We start from the raw sequence: 21,026 nt of genomic DNA on the forward strand, positions 1-21,026 counted from the left end.
GCCTGATGCAAAGAGTTAACACATTGGAAAAGACCCTGATGCTGGGAAAGATTGAAGGCAAAAGGAGAAGAGGGTGGCAGGGGATGAGGCGGTTAGATAGCATCACCGACTCAATGGACATGAATTTGAGCAAACTCCTGGAGACAGTGAAGGACAGAGGAGCCCGGCGTGCTGCAGTCCATGGGGTCACAGATTCGGATGCAACTTAGCAACTGAACAACAGCCATTTTTATGATAAATACATAAAGAACACTTTAGTAGATAATATAAGGATCGCAGCCTAACTTGTATGACACGTTTTAAAACATTTCTTGGCTGCAGTTGAACCTGCTGATTGGAATTATGAGAATTTTTTTTAAACTTTTAATAGCAAAAATGGAGGGTCCGACCAAAATTAAATATATCCATTGTTTATGAGCTGGCCGCTCATTCTGGGGGATGCTAGCATTACACACTCTTACGAGTCCACACACCGTCTCAGAGGATCGAGTACTGAACTGCCAGACCTAAGAAGAGTCCCTGTTACCTTGGGCAATGCCCTGTTTCACGCCCTGAGCCCAGACGAGACCCCTGGAGGAGGCTTCCTGACCCACAAGGCCTGAGAACCTGGACTGCCCTGCCCCACTGCCGCCCCACTGGGAGCCCACCGCGGTCCATCACCTGCTGATCTGATCCTTTGCTTGTTGGCTGTCGACCACATTCCTGGGAGGTGACCTCCCAGCTCCCTGCCTGTTCCTCACGGTATCCCAGCCCCGGGGACAGTCTGGGGAGAGTCTGGGCAGAGAAACTCTCAATAAACGATAAACGGGAATTAAAGAGTGGAAACAAATAGTTTCAAGAGAAATAGAAGCAGATAAATGTGTGTGTCTTGAGACGGCTTTAAAACCAAATGTGTTTTACTAATTTTCAGAAGATTTTTCTGAAAAAGGCAAAATAGAGTTGACCAAATCGAACAGGTAATTCTTTCAGCTCCAGCCTGTTGGATGATCTCTGGTTGTCATGAGCCAAGAGGGTGATGATTCCAAAACCTGACCTTGGCTGTCACTGTTCCCATGCCGGCCTGGCCAAAGCCTTTTCACTCATATATATATATATATATATATATATATATATACATACACACACACACACACACATATGGACTTCCCTGGTGGCTCAGATGGTAAAGCGTCTGCCTGCAATGCAGACCCATGTTGGATCCCTGGGTTGGAAAGATCCCCTAGAGAAGGAAATGGCAACCCACTCCATTACTCTTGCCTGGAAAATCCCAGGGAGTCGCAAAGAGTCAAACAAGACTGAGCAACTTCACTATCACTTTCTCTCTATATATATAATTTTATTCATTTATTTATTTTGGGCTGTGCTTTGTCTTCCTTGCTGCGCGGACTTTTCTCCAGTTGCAGTGAATGGGGCTTCTCATTGTGGGGACCGCACTGGAGTTGCAGCTCCGGGCCTGCAGGCTTCAGGAGTTGGGGCTCCCAGGCTCTAGAGCACAGGCTAAATAGTTGTGGCCCTCAGGCTGAGTTGCCCCATGGTCTGTGGGATCTCCCCAGATCAGGGACCGAGCCCGCATCTCCTGCAGTGACGGGCAGATTCCTGACCACTGAGCTGCCAGGGGTGCTCTTTTCACTTGTGTGTTAAATGCAAAGAGTGAGGAGCTACTCCCTGGGTCACGGAAATGTAAACACTCCTGGCTGGTTGTCAAAGCATTGCTCTTTTTGCCCTCCTTCTGTCTGCCCACCTCTTGCCTCTCTAAGCCTGGCACACACTCCTGTGTGCTCACTCGTAATGGAGTGGATGCCACATGGCACGGAGGAGGGGGATCTGAGCAGGACCCTGGGTGGGGGGAGCTGGCGCTGAGCTGGGAAGAGGCCGCCCTGGGCCCAGAAGTGTGAGTCAGTGTGGGGCCTCTGGGTAGGGGCTCCGGGCCTGGGTGCTATCTGAGTGCACGTCGGAACCAGGGGAGGCTGTGTCCAGGAGGGTGAGCTAGGGTCCCGCCCAGCCCAGCCCCAGGGGTGAGCGCGGCCTTCCTCCTGCCGCCCTCGGCATCACAGCAGATGAACTGTTCACCATCTGTAAAATCCAGTAAAGCACATTACGTTTATTATCCTTATGAACAACGTCTTAGCCTAAAACTTCAGAAGGACCTAAGAAACAGAAGAGTCTACTGGGCACCCGCAGCCAAGGGGCAGAGGCAGCATGGAAAATCCTGATGTCACACAGGAATCCCCCAGGGGTGGAACTCTATTTTTTTTTTGGCTCCTCAGCCTAATTTGGGCAGTGGTTTCTCTGTTTCTGCATCTCAGAGAGCTCAATATAGGACATGCGTGTTGACATTTAGGTGACTTTGTTACGTACAGAATGCAGAAGTAGGGTTTTGAAGTCTTAATATTCCTAAGTGGGGACTCCCAGGTGGCTCAGAGGTAAAGAATCCACATTCAATGCAGGAGACGCAGGTTTGATCCCTGGGTTGGGAAGATCCCCTGGAGGAGGGCATGGCAACCCACTCCAGTATTCTTGCCTGGAGAATCCCATGGACAGAGGAGCCTGGTGGGTACAGTCCGTGGAGTCGCAAAGAGTCAGACAAGACTTAGTGACTGAGCATGCATGCATTCCTAAGTGGATAATAACATATTTTGTAACCATAAAAGTATAGTTGTTTTTTTTTTTTCAAAACTGTTAAGTTTGCCTCAGCTCTACTTAAAAACTCAGAAAACTTCTAAAGCATGAATATATCATCATATGTCTTTCAGGAAATAACCTTCACGAGATACGCAGTTCTATAATTACACATATGACATCAAAAATGCTATAGAACTTTGAAAATAGCCGATTCATGAAATTCACTATTGTCACTTAATGCAGCCCATTGCATTTAATAGCGGAATAGCAGACTGATGAATATACTGTAGACCATAAATTTGATTAGGGATGATTATTAATTTACTGTTTCAAATGTAATGGACATTTGACTTCCTGAGTTTTATTATTTCCTTCCACTATTTGATTCAACTTATTGGGTACGTTTGATCAGGAAAGAATCATTTTTTTCTACAATTTATTTTAGGTTTTGAAACGAACATGAACCTTGCTAGCCGAGATGATTTTGGTACTTCAGAAATTACATCAGAGACGCAGGACAGAAATGCAAATAACCATGGGATTCAATTTTCTAATTCACTCTCCAGTGCAATGACTGCTGAAAATGGAAATTCCGTCTCAAACGGTAAGCACTTCTTTAAACTCAGAAGTAAATAGATACAAGTTTTCAGTTGTATCAACTTTCTAGGGGAATGAATTTAAAACAAAAATGAAGTAGGCTTAAAAACTGGGAAAGGGCATAAAAGATGAAATATCACTGTAGGGTATACTGTCAACTTATTATTTTCAAGTTAAAGAATTAAAATTGCATTCAATATTAGCTAGCTTTTTTCCCCAGAGATTTTTGTGGAGTATTTGGTCTGTGGAAGCCAGTATAAAATGAAACTTATCCTGAGCAGGGGAGATGATGCTCTGATAGCATTTTTAAAGAAAAATATAGTTCTTTTTAAAAAAAAATTTGTATGTAAGTAAGCTGTGGTACATATACACTATGGAATATTACTCAGCTACTAAAAATAATGCATTTGAATCAGTTCTAATGAGGTGGATGAAACTGGAGCCTATTATACAGAGTGAAGTACGTCAGAAAGAAAAACACCAATACAGTATATTAACGCATATATATGGAATTTAGAAAGATGGTAATGATAACCCTGTATACGAGACAGCAAAAGAGACACTGATGTAAAGAACAGACTTTTGGACTCTGTGGGAGAAGGCGAGGGTGGGATGATCTGAGAGAACAGCATTGAAACATGTATACTATCATATGTGAAACAGATCGCCAGTCCAGGTTCGATGCATGAGACAGGGCGCTCAGGGCTGGTGTGCAGGGATGACCCAGAGGGATGGGATGGGGAGGGAGGTGGGAGGGGGTTCAGGATGGGGAACACATTTATACCCATGGCTGATTCATGTCAATGTATGGCAAAAACCACTACAATATTGTAAGGTAATTAGCCTCCAATTAAAATAAAGTAATTAATTAAAAAATTTTGTATGCAATAGTTGATTTGTTAGCATTTGTTAGTTTCAGATGTACATCAAAGTGATTCAGATACACACACACACACACGTATATTCTTTTTTAGATTCTTTTCCCTGATAGGTTATTACAAGCAGTGAGTAAAGTTCCTGTTGATTATTTCCATGCCTCAGAAGAGTGAAGGACAGTAGTATTGAAGGTCTAGGTACTCGATGCGGGTATGTCAGTGGACATGTCTTACAGAAACTGACCTGGCTGTGAGTATCTAAAAGCTCTCTAACAGTGGCTTAGACAAACAGCTTATTCCTTCCACCCTAGAAGCAGCCCAGGGCTTCTAGGTAATGTCTGAAGAGAAAATTCAGACCGACCTTCTTTTAAAGAGCCTGAGGGCATGGGTGTGGGCTGCAATGAAAGCCAAGCAGGAGGCCTCAATTCTAGGCTTTTCTCTGAAGGACATCAGAGGTGCTCACCAGTCTACTGGAGGCAGCTGGGACGCTGGGCTGTGTCTCCTAGGTCTGTGAGGACAGGCTGTGTCTAGAACCTCCCACGGCCCTAGGTGAGCTTGAAGGGTCCACTGTAAGAGTCAAATGAAGAGCTTGTTGGCCCCCAGCTCGTCTGTGAATCGTCTCAGCTCCTGGGGCCGGACTGAGGTCCTTCAGGACAACAGAGGCCACAGGCACCCGGAGGAGAAGAGGGCGCAGATCTACCTCGAAGGACAGTGACATCATCCTTAGCTTCAGGATGTCCTTACAAACCACTTTTCAAATACAGAGTTCAACATGTCGTCCAAAGGAAACAGGCAGACGAGGACACAAAGTAAGATGAAAAATTGCGAGCAGAAATAGCAGCGTATCCACAGGGCCTCAAAAGACTGGAGTTCAGAGGCCCATGCTTTGAAGTAAGTATGTTTACTTTGCCTACGGAGATAAAAGAATGAAAATCTCAGCAGAAATCAGAAACCATAAAAACATATCAAATGGAAATTCTGAGATTGAAGAATACAGTCATAAAATTAAGTACAATAGAGGATGAGCTTCAAGTTAATTAGACATAGCCATTAAAAAAAAAAAAATCCTAGGGAAGAGGAAGATAAATCAGAAAATATCCAGAATGAAGCACAAAGAAGCAGAGTGGAAATTTCAGAAATTGATTTAAAGACATAAAGGATATGGCGAGAAGGGTCATTGGAATCCTAGGGAAAGAAGACGGAGTCCATGGGGGAGAGACACGATTTTGTGAGAAACTGGAGAGAATTTTCCAGCACTCATGCAAACACTAAGCAACTGGCTTACGTTGGCAGTTTCTTATAAACACGCGCCTTCCACGGGACCCAGCAGCCCTGCCCTGAGGTGTTCACAGAAGAGAAACGCAAACAGCGTCCGCAGGAACACCTATACGCAAATGCAAATCCCGCTCACGCTCACAGCCACCTAACACTGGAAATCCTAGAGGAAATCAACCCTGAATATTCATCGGAAGGCCTGATGCTGTAGCTGAAGCTCCAGTACTCTGGCCACCTGACGCGAAGAGCTGGAAAAGACCCTGATGCTGGGACAGATTGAAGGCGGGAGGAGAAGGGGGCAACAGAGGATGAGATGGGTGGATGGCATCACCGACTGGATGGACATGAGTGTGAGCAAGCTCTGGGAGATAGTAGGGGACAAAGGAGCCTGCGTTCTGCAGTCCATGGGGTCACAAAGAATCAGACACAACAGAGCGACTGAACAACAAAAACTGGAAATGAAGTGCCCTTCAGCGGGTGACTGGACAGTATTCGATATCTACTGCCCTGTAACAATTACCCTCCGCCCCCAGAATGCAGAGGCGGCTGTTTGTAGTTTCTGCAGGTCAGGAACCTGGGTGTGGCTGAGCTGAGTGCCTTGGGTTCAGGGTCTCTCACAGGGAAGTGATCAGCCGTCAGCCGGAACTGCAGGCTTCTTGAGGCTAGCTGGAGAGATGGCCCAGCTTCAGTATCACTTGCTCAAGCATCTCCACAAGGGAGGCCTCACGACAGGGCCGGGGCTTCCCCCAGAGCAAGCTATCCACAGGAAAGCTGGGAAGAGTCCCCGGGGTGGAAGCCACACTCACCGCACGGCTGCTCCTGGAGGAGACAGCCAGCGCTCCGGCCACGTCCAGCTTGTTGGGTTTGGGCCACACGTCCAGTCAACTCACGGGAGGGGGTTCTGTGAGGGGTGAGTGCCTCCAGGTGGGCCCATCAGGGACCACTTCACAGGCTGCCCAGCGCATGGATGAACTCTGCAATAAAAAAGGATAAACCGCTACCGCGGGTGACAAAAACGTATGCATCACGAAGGCACTGCAAAAAAAACATCCGAAGATTCTGAGTCCATTTATTTGACATTTTGGAAAATGCAGGCACGGGGACAGTGAGAGATGAGTGGGCTTCCAGAGACTGGGCTGGGCTGCTGTAGGGAAACATCCAGGCCGGCTGGTCTGTGAGGAGCAGTGGCTTCGTGGCCGCAGTGGTGGGGGCTGGAGTCCAAGGTTAGGGCGCCGGTTTGGGTGGCAGCCCTCCTGTAGGCTGCAGGTGGCCGGCTTCTTGCTTGTCCCCAAGTGGTGGAGGGAAGAAGGTAGCCAGCTCCCTGGGGCCACTTTTATAAGGACACTAACCCCATTTGTGGGGCCTCCACCCTCAGGACCTAATCATCCCAAAGGTTGATCCCACCTCCTAACACCACCACTTTGGGATTAGGATTTCAACATGTGAGTTTTAGGGGGACACAGACTTTCAGGGACCTGGTTACCCACCAAAGGTTCTACATCCCAATGCCACCACATTGGGGCTAGAATTCCAACATATGGATTTTAGGGGGACAGAGATGTTAAGACCACAGCAGACTGCAGATGGGCATGTGATATTGACAAACAGGAGTGAGTGTGTTCCTGTAAATTCAGGCTTCCCCGGTGGCTCAGACGATAAAGAATCTGCCTGCAATGCGGGAGACCTGGGTTCAATCCCTGGGTCGGGAAGATCCTCTGGAGGAGGGCATGGCAACCCACTCAAGTATTCTAACCTGGAGAATCCCATGGACAGAGGAGCCTGGCAGGCTACAGTCCATGGGGTCACAAAGAATCAGATATGACTGAACGACTAAGCACAGCACAGCATGTACGATAAAGGTGAATCTTTCTGTCTGTAAGTGTGACTTTTTTAAAAATAAATAAAACGCTGAGTGGAATAAATACAAACAAAATCACACCTGGGCATATCATAGTAAACCAAGTGTGAATCTTAAAAGCAGCCACTGAAAGTGAAATTCTCTCAGTAGTGTCGAACTCTTTGCGACCCCATGGACTGTATAGTCCATGGAATTCTCCAGGCCTTTCCCTTCTCCAGGAGATCTTTCCAACCCAGGGATTGAACCCGGGTCTCCCGCATTGCAGGCCGATTCTTTAAAGTAGCCAGAGATTAAAATACAAAGACAAATTACCTTCAAAGAATCAGTGGACATTCAAAGACAATGAAATACCATATTTTTTAAAATGAGGGAGCAGGAAGGTGAGAAGGTATTTCCCAAAGGCCGTTTAGTAGCCAGGATGGTGGTACCCTGGCTTTACCCTGCTTTCTCTGACTTCCCTCCAGGTCCACGTAAGGTCATAGGGTGTGTGTAGTTTTTCATCTGAGAATGTTGCTCACCCAAGGATGCTCATTGCTGACCTGCCCAGCAGGAGGAGGGAAATGGATCTTGGATAAAATCTAGCAGGCGATTTGCATCACCAGTCTTGCTTTGCTTAGGAGGAGTCATGGGGTGGGGAAGTGATTGGAGCGGGGTTTGTTCAAGCTTGGCATGAAGGATCCCAGGGTAATGCGGGAGGGTTCTGTTGGCACCCAGCAACAAGACTGGTTCAGTGGCATGCACATGGAAAACACCCCAAGCTGTTTCTGAATGCTGGCCACCCACAACCCCAATATTAAGCAGGGATCACATGTAATGGTTGGAAGTGCTGACTCATAGAATGGCGGCTTTCTGGTGCCTTGCGAGGAAATGACACAGGGAAGACACGGAAGGATTTTTATACTGGCCATAAAGATTTCCAGGGAGAGGACCTGCAGTTACCCAGAACTGTGTTACCGCCAACACCAGGCAGAGACGGCACCAGCGCCTGGGGTCCTGCAGCACAGGTCTTCCTAAGTTTTATCTCCGACTTGAGCAGCCTTCTTAAGTAATCTCTTACTCTTCACGTGGTGTTTTCATTTTATGCAGGTTATAGGAACTACATGTTTATGTGACAATTTGAAAAATATAGGAGAGAATAAACAAGAAGTACTATTCCTTATATTACCTGAAAATCCCCAAAACATGTCTCACATTCCACTTTGTAGAATTCTGTATTTTTTTCATACAAGTGTATCTGTGTGCTTATATAAGATGTTTGGTTTTTTTTTTTACAAAGCTTTAGCTACACTTTACCCATGGCTTGAACCACCTGCTTTTTTCCCTGAAGGATCTCAGGTGGTCTGTCTCTAGGTGAGCAATGCATATCTGTGTTGTTGACCGCTGGTCATTAATGTATGCGATTCATAGCTTCTCATCAGATACGACTACCATGACTTAAATAAGCGAGTCCTACCTGACCTGCCTCTTGAGAAATCTGTATGCAGGTCAGGAAGCAACAGTTAGAACTGGACATGGAACAACAGACTGGTTCCAAATAGGAAAAGGAGTACGTCAAGGCTGTATATTGTCACCCTGCTTATTTAACTTATATTCAGAGTACATCATGAGAAACACTGGATTGGAAGAAGCACAAACTGGAATCAAGATAGCAAGGAGAAATATCAATAACCTCAGATATGCAGATGACACCACCCTTATGGTAGAAAGTGAAGAGGAACTAAAAAGCCTCTTGATGAAAGTGAAAGTAGAGAGTGAAAAAGTTGGCTTAAAGCTCAACATTCAGAAAATGAAGATCATGGTATCCGGTCCCATCACTTCATGGGAAATAGATGGGGAAACAGTGGAAACAGTGTTAGACTTTATTTTGGGGGGCTCCAAAATCACTGCAGATGGTGACTACAGCCATGAAATTAAAAGACGCTTACTCCTTGGAAGGAAAGTTATGTCCAACCTAGATAGCATATTCAAAAGCAGAGACATTACTTTGCCAACAAAGGTCCATCTAGTCAAGGCTATGGTTTTTCCTGTGGTCATGTATGGATGTGAGAGTTGGACTGTGAAGAAGGCTGAGCACTGAAGAATTGATGCTTTTGAACTGTGGTGTTGGAGAAGACTCTTGAGCATCCCTTGGACTGCAAGGAGATCCAACCAGTCCATTCTGAAGGAGATCAGCCCTGGGATTTCTTTGGAAGGACTCCTGCTGAAGCTGAAACTCCAGTACTTTGGCCACCTCATGCGAAGAGTTGACTCATTGGAAAAGACTCTGATGCTGGGAGGGATTGGGGGCAGGAGGAGAAGGGGAACGACAGAGGATGAGATGGCTGGATGGCATCACTGACTCGATGGACGTGAGTCTGAGTGAACTCTGGGAGTTGGTGATGGACAGGGAGGCCTGGTGTGCTGCGATTCATGGGGTTGCAAAGAGTCAGACATGACTGAGCGACTGAACTGAACTGAACTGAACCTGTTGGATATTAGAATCATCTCCCAATTTTCCACCCTTGAAATAACATTAGGTGTTTATGTTAGATTACGCCAACTTGATTGAAATAGGCATTTTGTAAAACTTTTCATGTTAGTGTTTGAAATTGCGTGTGTGTGTGTTTGGATGGACACACAGAGATGCACTCTTTCTGATGCGTGAATGTGCCTGGCTGCGCCCCTGTGCTCTTCACCTGAAGCCATCACAACAATGGTAATTGGCTTTACTCCAACATAAAAAGTTAAAGAGCAAAAACATCGCTTTCTAAACTCTCTGATGATAACCCTTTATAAAAAGAAAAGGATAACAAAAACATTGTATACCCTTACATTGAAATTACATATTTCTAAAATAGTAAAAATGGAATTTGAATGATGGCAATAGTCAACAAGTACGTGATAAGCGACTCTCAAAGGCTGCATGTATCTAGTATGAAGGTAATAATTTACTATTTATTTTCAATTTTGGGGTATTTAAGGATAGCTACTAGACAAAAAAGGAATTTAAAATATATTGTATGATCAAAACTGAATACACAAATGTTTAAAACGGTAACCATATATCCCTTCATTTTTACTAAATTTTCACTCCCTGCCATTCTCCCTAGCTGATCTGGGGTGATGCTGTTCTTTCCTGAGCAAAGAGAAAATAGGCATGCCCCTCTGACAAAATATTTAATTTGTCTGTGTTTTGAGTCAAAAGCCAAAAACTATGGCTTCGTGAAATACCAAAAACTCTGAGTCTTATTCTAACAATCAAACTAAATCCCAAAACCGGTAGAACCAAAACTCCTGTAGACCAAATGGAAATTTTTGTGGGATATGTTGCCTGAAATTAACCATATAAAATTAAGTATTTAGGAATATTGGGGTTCTAAACTTCAGTATGTAACTGATAGTGTATGTTCAAACCCTGGGACACAGATTTATACGTTACCCCTTAAATGCTGACAGAGAACAGACTTTAAAATAACGCCAGGTCTGTATTGCAATTCGTAGATGATCACTTGAAAATCTCAAGAGCTATGTGCACAAAAGGAAAGTTATTTCAGCTAGGCTTTCAGCCTTTCAAAGCAACTTGACGTGTTTATGTTGACCTGCTTGTGTTGACACCACGAAACCTTCCCATGACTATAAAAATATCTGGCACAAGCCTCTGGCGATGCAGTACCAGCCTTCACTGATTGGAACAGCGTTGCATGTTTCATAGGAACCCGTGAGTCCTGTGCCGAGGCCAGAGTCAGAAAATCCCTTCTAGTCAGTATAATAAAAACTGACTGAGTATCATACGTGTACAGCACGTGATACACTGTTGTTCAGTCGCTCAGTCGTGTCTGACTCTTTGCGACCCTGTGGACTGCAGCACGCCAGGCTTCCCTGTCCACCAACTCCCAGAGCTTGCTCAAACCCATGTCCATTGAGTCGGTGATGCCATCCAACCATCTCACCCTCTGTCGTCTCCTTCTCCTCCTGCCCTCAATCTTTCCCAGCATCGGGGTCTTTTCCAATGAGTCAGCTCTTCGCATCAGGTGGCCTAAGTATGTTACATATATACAAAGTATGATACGTATGTGGCCATTATAACCCAAATCGGTTAGCAGTACTGATTCACAACCAACAGCATATAGTCAATATGCTTTCTGAATAAAGTCACGAGATGGGAATAAATGCTTAAAATCACTTGAAGTTTTAATTGAATCAGAAATCGTGTTATTTTCGAGGAAACAGTTTCTCTTGAATGCCAGTATCTGCACCCTACCTCTGCTACCCAGCAATAATGATCTGTTTGTTCATTTGCTGAAATATAGTTATGTGTGGGTAATTATAGCTATCACTTACTTTAATTGCCATCTTTTACTGATGTGAACACAGGCTTAGATCTTTTCTCGTATACTTAATTATTCCCTGGACTTGTGGTTATTTATCATTAGATTAGAGAACAGTTTTTAGTGCTAGAACGTTGTCATTATATCAAACAAAATATTGTGAATCTCAAGATGTTTATTTTGTGGGGACAGACCTAACAAATTCTAGATAGGCCACTTTCTGCTGCTTGAATGAGTACGGATTTTATCGTTGGGCATCGGGGGAAAAAATGGCAATTAAAAGAATAGAGTCCTTACATTTGGTTTTACATTTACCACTCTCAGAAGATTTGCCTTTTTAAATCTGTGCCGTGTTTATCCTCAGCACATTGTTCAGGATAATCTATGACGATACAGTACTGAGTGAGACCACTTACAAGACCGGAAGCCCTGCATTCTTTGCATAGACCCTAAGGCCATAGTGAACCCAGTGCCATAGTAGGACCCAACCACACTGCTCTGGGAACCTCGGAGAAAGGCTTTTTCTCTTATACTCAAGAATAGATCCAGACCACTGGGGATGGAGCCTTTGGTTGGGATCCGTGGAATATACTCAACTATGGGTTTTACCACATCACCTTGTTTGTGAGAATTGTATAGATTCTCTGGAACTCATGCTGCTTTCTGATTCAGAGCCTACCTGCCCTGAGAAGCAAGCCTTCACTTGACAATCTGGAATATTGTGCAATTATCTATTCTGAGCAGCAGAAGGTAGTTTTGTAAGGGCAGCAGGCTCCTCAGGCATTCGGAGAGCCCTGCCCCACACCTCCTTTCCATTTGAAGATATTTTGAAGTCATATTAAGTAACTTCTAGTTGGGACTTAATTTCACTCTGTTTCCCCCACTGTAGTTGGGAAGTTGGGTTGAAAATGACCAACGGGAGGGCCTTTGACTCCAGGCCATCCCCTCCAACGTCCCCACCCCGGCCCTGCCCGTCTTGCAGGCCACCCCCAGGATGCGGAATCCTCTCGTGTTCTGCTGCCTTAGCCCGTCCTCACCTTTCAAAATCCACCCCTCCTGGAAGGTTCGCAGCCTGTGGCCTGTCCACCATCCCTGTTCCTTCAATTCCTCCAGCCAGAGGGAATGCTTGCTTTCTCCAGATCCAGTTCAACCCCACTCACGCTCCACATAACCTATGACCCGTCCTGCTGTGTCCTTTCTTAAGATTCATTCACTGACTTTAGTTGGAGGACAGTTACTTGGCAGCATTGTGGTGGTTTTGGCCATACGTCAGCATGAATCAGCCGTGGGTATATGTGTCCCCCCGTCCTGAGCCCCCTCCCCCCGCCCTCCCCGCCCTCCGCGCCCCACCCCTCCAGGTTGTCATGGAGCAGCAGCTTTGGGTGTCCTGCTTCCTACATGAAACTCACACTGGTCACCTGTTTTACAGATGGTGACATACATGTTTCAGCGCTGGTCTCTCAAATCGTCCCACCCTCCCCTTCTCCTGCTGAGTCCGAAAGTCTGTTCTTGACGTCTGTGTCTCCTTTGCTGTCCTGCACGAAGGATTGTCAGTACCTTCTTTCCAGATTCCATTTCTTAAGAATCATTCCCGTTAAGACTTGAGATCCTCAGATGCAGGACTTCTCTTGGCTCTTGATCGCGTCTCCCAGCGCTGTGACCCAGAGGGCACCCTGATACTCCCTGACTTTCTTTGGCTGGCCTTGTGTCAAGCGGGTCTTGCTGTTGACTTGGTTCTGAGTTTGGATACTCGCTGAGCTGAGTTTCCGTCTGGATTCTGCGAGCCATCTTCCAGTTGATAAATCAGTTTTAAAAAGTGGGTCATGGCCCTCTTCTCCTTGCCCAGGTCCCCATTCTCTGTAAGAAGTCCAGTGAACCCAATTCTCCAGAAGCAGACGTTAAGCTCGCGTGTCACGGGCCCCATGTCCCCTTCACACTGTTGCTACCCCTTGTTCACACGAAGCCCAAGCTTGTAGCTTTGCCCCACTACCTGGCCATACATTTCATTCCTGACTGCTGCTCATCCAGCTCCCCGGAAATGCCAGCCTGCGTCTGATCTTAGATTTCCGCCCACCCTTCCCCTGCTTTTTCGTGTTTTGTTTTTAGGTTTATTTTTCCCCTGTTAACTGCCCTGACCCCACAAACTGCAACCCCAGGAACCCATTTACCCTCATTGTCCACAAGCTTCTCTTTTTCCCCCATCAGAGTTTCGTCAGACTTATTTTTAGCCTCTAGAAAAGTTCCCCTTCTCCCCTTCAGTCCTTCTTTGCTCACTTCTCTGCTATTATGACATTTTTTCTTCTCTATCATTCTTTTTTTTTTTTTTTTTTTGGCCAGTACACTTCCTCTTTGCTTAGCTAAACCTCCAGCAATGCCTGTATTCCCAAGCTGCTTTGAGAACTTTGTTACTCATCGAGTGTTTACTGACCTTCATTGCAGTCTGTGAAATGTCACTCTTTCAGTTTGTTCAATAAGTTCCTGACTTACTTTATTCGAGGAAAGGACATGCAACTTAACGGCTGCGCTGTGTTGCCCTTGTAGGATTACCTGAAGAAGACGGATTCTCCAGGCTGTCTGGGGGTGGGGCCTCCTCCTTTCAGAGACACAGAGAGAGTCACACCACTCAGGTAAGGACCCCTTGATGTTTTGATGCTCACCTTTGCTGTGATAACTGGAGCTAAAAGACAAGAAGAGTTTCGTGAAGGTGTGGCCAAGAGCATTTGTTCCCGCTGGACTAGGGAACACAGTTTTTTCCAACTCTGCCTTAAGTTTCTTCTCAACATTCTCGCTCCTTTTGTATTGGCTGACTCCTATTTATTTTCTGCTCCTTTCCTGGTAGCTCGGGCAGTAAAGAATCCGGCTGCGGTGTGGGAGACCCAGGTTCGATACCTGGGTCGGGAAGATCCAGTATTCTTGTCTGGAAAATCCCATGGACAGAGGAGCCTGGGGGGTTACAGTCCATGGGGTTGCAAAGAGTTGGACATGATTGAGTGAATAACATTTAAAAGAAGAATGTCCAGAACACATAAAACTTGACAAATGGTCTTAAATGAAGCATTATAGACATACTTTATCTGTGGCATTACAGAGTCAGCGTCAGGTGACGAGAACATTGCAGTCACTGAAGGTCTTCATATTTCCTGCATTTGACCTCAGCTGAAGTAAGAAGGCTTTAAGTGACATCATGGACATAAAATGCTTGAGGCCCATGTAGTTTTATGGCCATTATCTCTCGGTTAGCACCTCAAATCCCACATAATCCAAATGCATCTACAAACTATCCCATCATCAGAACACTGCAGAATCAAAATGAGTTTATAGCTCACAAAACTGTTTTGCTATGCTTCAATGATTTCACATGTATTCATAATGTGTTTGGCCTCAAAAAGTTCGCCAAAAGAAAGAGGATTATCACTTAAAAATAAACTCTAGCATTTGTAGAAAGAAGAAGGATTTATATCAATAGTTTAGTGTGCTTTTTATGTTCAGTTTTAAAATAAAGTCTTTAAAAAATATGACTTTGCTTTGAAGGTGGTACACAACCAAAAATGTATTAAAGATTTTACTGTTGATATATTAAAGATCATTGCTTTAGCAACAAGATTATCTTGTATGAAGCTGCATTACAACTTTTGCTACGTCAGATATCTACACTAAAATTATCTGAAGTCAAGTATCTGGATGTTTCCATGAAACCAGCTATCCAGCTAAGGATCCAGTTTCCATCAGAATATTTGACATTATATAGGCACAGTTATATTATCAACTGAGATTTTTCTAAATAACACTGATGAGGTAGTGAGAAAAATCAATAATTTTAATCTTAAAGATAAATCTTACAGTAGGCAATATACTGAAATCACTTACGCTGATATATAGGCTTTGAAATAGAAAAAAAAATGCTGATTGCTTGCAATAATAGATTGTGCTGATCTCCCCTCTGTTCCTCAGAGATGCACTTATTTTACCTTGTAAACATCACAGATGCTTTATCTACGGTAAGTCACAGGGGACCTGCTTGCAAAGAACAGAACATCGGCTTGATTTTTGTCAAAGGGTCAACTCCTATGTGCTGGAGCACAGCAATAGAGACACCCTTCCCAGGGTTTCTGCTGTGCTGTGGGTCACAGAGAAGAGGGATCATCTGCAAAGAAGGTGCGTTAACAGAGGCATCTTGGCAACTTCCCTCTGGTCTTCCATTGATTTGGTTGTCAAGAGAGATGGGAGAGGTCACCAGGACTAATTTTCTGTTTTGTCTTTTTTTTTTAAGAGTTTTTTTGATGTGGGCCATTTTTAAAATCTTTATTGAATTTGTTACAATACTACTTTTGTTTTATGTGTGTGTTTTCTTTTGGCCACAAAGCATGTAGGATTTAACTCCCTGACCAAGGACCGAACCTGCGCCTGCTGCGTTGGAAGGCAACGTCTTACCCACTGGACCCCCAAGGAAGTCCTGGGAATACTTTTCCATTCCCAGCTTTCACTAAGAGCTTATTTTCAAAGGCAGGCAACCCCCAGTTATCTCATAGTACATTTTTTTTAAGGAAATGGAAAACCAAGCTCATTTTCTTGCCTGCCTGGTGCAGGCTTTCTCTTGGCAGGACACGTGGGTCAGTGCTGAGTGCCCAGCGCGGTTAGGCGGAGCTCTGCCTTGAATGACCACACATCTCTCAGCATAAATGCCTCTTGGGTGACGTTTATAGAGGAAATATAAACACATCAGGCATCTTGCATTCTAGATTTTCTAGTAAAGCAATTAAGTAAGAATTCTATAAAATCTGCCTTGAACTGATTGGGCATGCAGCAATAAAATTAAATGCTGACTAAAAATTGAATTCCTCTTTGAGGATGTCTGTATTTTAATTAACATCATCAGTGATTTTAATGAAATCCCTTTAAGGAAGATAAAATGTCTGGGCATTATTGCAGATAAAGAAATCAAGAAATAGATTTAGTAACTTGCCAGAGATCATAGGGAAAATGCAGAGTCCAGGGTTTGAATGGATGTCAAGATCCTCTGTCTTGTTTCTGAGAAGAAACTTGCCATAACTCACTAAAAGTGATGGGGATGTTATCTAGCTTTTATGTAAAATTTGGAAGGCAAAGTCTTCCAAAAGACTTAGGTCAAGATCAAACCAAAAGTAGTTTGGGTCAAGGTAAAAGTCTTAAATAGCTGTAGTGGACATCTGTGGTTGTGTTTTTAGCTGCTCACTGACCACAGTGACAATTTAAGGGAAGAGGTTTCACCTTCCTCCTCTCCTTGGAGAGCTGGACAGATCCTTGTGACACGCACTCAGTCTGTCCACCGCGGATTATGAGTTATCAGACATACAAGGGAAGGGTCGAGGATAGATGTCACCCCTGGGGGGCCACCTGGGGGTGGTGGCTCCCTCCAGGGGCCACAGCCATTAGCCCGTGTCTGTGACCACAAGCCACTGCGGTTGCCTTGGGTCCTGCCCACGTGCCAAAACCGCCCTTCTTAAATTCATGCCCAGTTACTTTGCTTTCCAGTAACGCTTCTGCCTGTGAGAGTTAGTTTCTGTTGCTTACAAAGAAGAATTTTGACTGGCACACAAATTTGATTTTATTCTCATTATCTATAAAATTTACTTTAGAGACACAAGTTTCTTTTTTAATTTTATTTTTCTATTCTCTATTTTGTTTAAATTGAAGTATAGTTGATTTCCAATGCTGTGCTAATTTCTGCTGTGCAGAAAAGTGATTCAGTTATACACATACATACTTTTTGAAATTTTCTTTTCCATTATGGTTTATCCCAGGAGCTGGGATAGGGTCCCTGTACTAGCCAGTAGGAATTTGTTTTTTATCCATTCTTTATATGAGGGTTTTCATCTACTAACCCCACACTCCTAGTCCATCTCTTTCCTTCCCTCACAGTGATACAGTGTGGTTTACAATCTTTAATTTTCATTCCATTTATCGTATTTCTTGCCAAGCCTTCTGTTATATCCTTTAGCTTTTATAAAGAGCACTAAAAGTTGTTCTTACTATCTTATGTATTCAGATATTCACTGTAAGAAATTGTAGATGGTTTCTGATAAAATAGTGGCCATCCAGTGCCTGAGAGCTTAATAAATATCTACTGCCTCTCGACACAGCCTCCAATGAAAGCCCGAACAGAATCAATATGCAATTGATCCACATCAAGAAACAAATTGTTATGTGGTTTGTTTTACTGAACCATCAAAGGAACCTTTTTGTAATGTCACATATCAAAGAAATGAAGAGCTGCAGACCACTCAATAAACCCAATGCCTTCTTTCTCTATCCATTTTATTTGTCACACGGACTGCTTGAAATGTATTGTGGCAGGGAAAAGAATCAGTGTGCTAGATAAAACAGTAAAATGTAGACACCTTTCGTTTTAATTGTTAAGGCGTGATTCTAAAACACATGCTGGGAATTAGAAATTAGACAACCATTTCAAATGGAATCATATGTATCTCACTGATAAGCTACTAACCAAGGGAGACCTAACACAGAGCGTGCTTCCACACAGCTGAGGTTTCAGGAAATCTGCATGCACACCTCATGACTTCCAGATTATGTGCAAGAAATGAAGGCAGTAAATTAATTGGATGGTAGAAGTTAAACGGCAGCACTTTCAACAGAAGGGACATGTCCTGTAGAGATATATAGAAACTTGGAAAATAACAAAAATAAGTTCCATATTTTACATGTTTCCTTCATAGGATTCTACCATATGTGTAACCTAGATGTTTCAAATGCATGATGTTTTTTTCTGGTGACGACATTGACTGTCATCAAAGAAGAAAATTCAGTTTTAAGAAGTATGAAAAGGATGAGAGAGCAGAATTGTGACTGTGCTTTTGTACATTTTACTGCTCCGGCGGGAGCTGGTGATGGACAGGGAGGCCTGGCCCACTGCAGTCCATGGGGTCGCAAAGAGTCAGACACGACTGAGCGACTGAACCAAACTGAACTATTGAAGGATGCTTGGTGACTGTGTTTTCAAAAGGAGAAAGATTTCATGATGTCTCTGCAGGTCACCTTTCTCCTTTTTAAACACTTGCTCACACTCATGTCCATCGAGTCAGTGATGCAATCCAACTACCTCATCCTCTGTCGCCCCCTTCTCCTCCTGCCTTCAATCTTTCCCAGCATCAGGGTCTTTCCAGGGAGTCAGTTCTTCACATCAGTTGGCCGAAGTATTGGAGTTTCAGCTTCAGCATCAGTCCTTCCAATGAATATTCAGGACTGATCTCCTTTAGGATGGACTGGCTGGACCTCCTTGAAGTCCAAGCGACTCTCAGGAGTCTTCAACACCACAGTTCAAAAGCATCAATTCTTCGGCACTCAGCTTTCTTTATAGTCCAACTCTCATCCATACATGACCACTGGAAAAACCATAGCTTTGACTAGACGGACCTTTGTTGCAAAGTAATGTCTCTGCTTTTTAATATGCTGTCTAGCTTGGTCATAGCTTTTCTTCCAAGGAGCACACATCTTTTAATTTCATGGCCGCAATCACCATATGCAGTGATTTTGGAGCCCCCCGAAATAAAGTCTCTCACTATTTCCATTGTTTCCCCATCTATTTGCCATGAAGTGATGGGACCAGAAGCCATGATCTTACATTGCCATGGTCAACATTTTCTGAATGTTGAGCTTTAAGCCAACTTTTTCACTCTCCTCTTTCACTTTGATCAAGAGGCTCTTTAGTTCTTTTTTGCTTTCTGCCATAGGGTGGTGTCTTCTGCATATCTGAGGTTATTGATGCTTTGTATATTAATGGGATCTGACAACTTTGAAAGAAAAATTTAGGCTAAAGGAACAGAAAGTTTTCCATGGTGCTAAAACGTAATCAGCCCACATCAGTGAAGGAATTTATTTTATGACCTTAGAAGACCTCCAGGGCCTGATTCTTCGCTGATCTCTTTGATTACACTATTATTTGAAACTGTCATTTCGTATTTCTGACTCTGCCAGAAATAGGTTCTAAAACAGATGAACTATGATATTGGGAAGAAGTATCATAAAATCAATGATATAAAAAGCCTAAATTTTGAAGCCCTAGTGGATTTAAATTAATTTTATACACTTGCAGGTGATTTTTATTATCTCTTTTGGGAAGGAAGTCTTGATTAAAGAGATTTGCTCTCTTATGTTGCCAACTTTGGCAAAATCTTGTCTCTTTTTCTTCCTAATGCTTCCTGACATTTGGTTTCCTTTCCCTATTTTCTCTAGCGTCTGTACCCAGCGGTTTGCCATGATTATATCTTAAAGACGCTGTCACTCACCCCAGACATCGCACCCTGGCAGACCTAATGCCCACCTAATCCATTTCTTTTGAGGCACCTGGCTAGACTACATTTCCCAGCATCCTTGTGGTTGGGAGTGGTCATGTGACTGAGTTCTAGCCAATGGAAAGGGAGCCACCATGATATGCACTCTGTCCAGGCATGACCCCCACAAACCTCCCTTCAGCTATGAGTGTTCCGTTTCCTTTCCCATCCAAAAGCTGGCTGCACAATATTCCAAGACCCTGGAAGATGCAAAGTACAGTCACAACAATGTAGAAGGTCATCTACTGAGCAGAAATACCCATTTTAGCCTTAACATGAGCCATATACTTCTTTGGCGTCAGTCCATTGGTATTTGTGGTTTGCCAGTTACAGATAGCACCTTGAGTAGAAGACATTGATACCTTTTTTAAAAAAATTATTATTTTTTCAATTGAAGGATACTTGCTTTACAGAATTTTGTTGTTTTCTGTCAAACATCAGATGGATACCTTTTATCATTTATTTGGCCTAATGTTTTACATGTTGCTACTGAGAATTATTTATGGTGCTTAATTAAATTTAACCTAATTCAGTTCAGTTCAGTCACTCAGTCCTGTCCGACTCTTTGCGACCCCATGGACTGCAGCACGCCAGGCCTCCCTGTCCATCACCAACTCCCGGAGTTTACTCAAACTCATGTGCATCGAGTCAGTGATGCCATCCAGCCATCTCATCCTCTGTCGTCCCCTTCTCCTCCTGCCCCCAGTCCCTCCCAGCATCAGAGTCTTTTCCAGTGAGTCAACTCTTCGCATGAGGTGGCCAAAGTATTGGAGTTTCAGCTTTAACATCAGTCCTTCCAAAGAACACCCAGGACTGATCTCCTTTAGAATGGACTGGTTGGATCTCCTTGCAGTCCAAAGGACACTCAAGCATCTTTTCCAACACCACAGTTCAAAAGCATCAATTCTTCGGCGTTCAGCTTTCTTCACAGTCCAACTCTCACATCCATACATGACCACTGGAAAAACCATAGCCTTGACTAGACGAACCTAACCTAATTAAGCACTATAAATAATTAGTTTAACCTAATCTTTATAAGGTTAAATATTATAAAGTTAAATAATAAGTTTAGCCTCCATTATTTAGCAATCTTTATTATTTAAGATAGTAAAAAAACATGCCTATTGATATCTTCTGATAATAGAATTGCTGGCATGTTACTTAT

The 21,026-nt window shown here is 43.8% G+C and overlaps 1 protein-coding gene across 1 annotated transcript in view; it reads left to right on the top strand.

The window, feature by feature from the left end:
- MYO16 (myosin XVI) overlaps positions 1 to 21,026 on the top strand; it is a 518,261-nt gene that overhangs the window by 485,866 nt on the left and 11,369 nt on the right. The window contains exons 33-34 of the mRNA XM_055543007.1: positions 3,068 to 3,226; positions 14,076 to 14,161. Of these exons, the coding sequence (XP_055398982.1) occupies positions 3,068 to 3,226; positions 14,076 to 14,161 (245 nt within the window). The remainder of the gene's footprint in view (positions 1 to 3,067; positions 3,227 to 14,075; positions 14,162 to 21,026) is intronic.

Source organism: Bubalus kerabau, chromosome 12 (genome assembly GCF_029407905.1).
Source record: "Bubalus kerabau isolate K-KA32 ecotype Philippines breed swamp buffalo chromosome 12, PCC_UOA_SB_1v2, whole genome shotgun sequence".
Taxonomy (NCBI): Eukaryota; Metazoa; Chordata; class Mammalia; order Artiodactyla; family Bovidae; genus Bubalus; species Bubalus kerabau.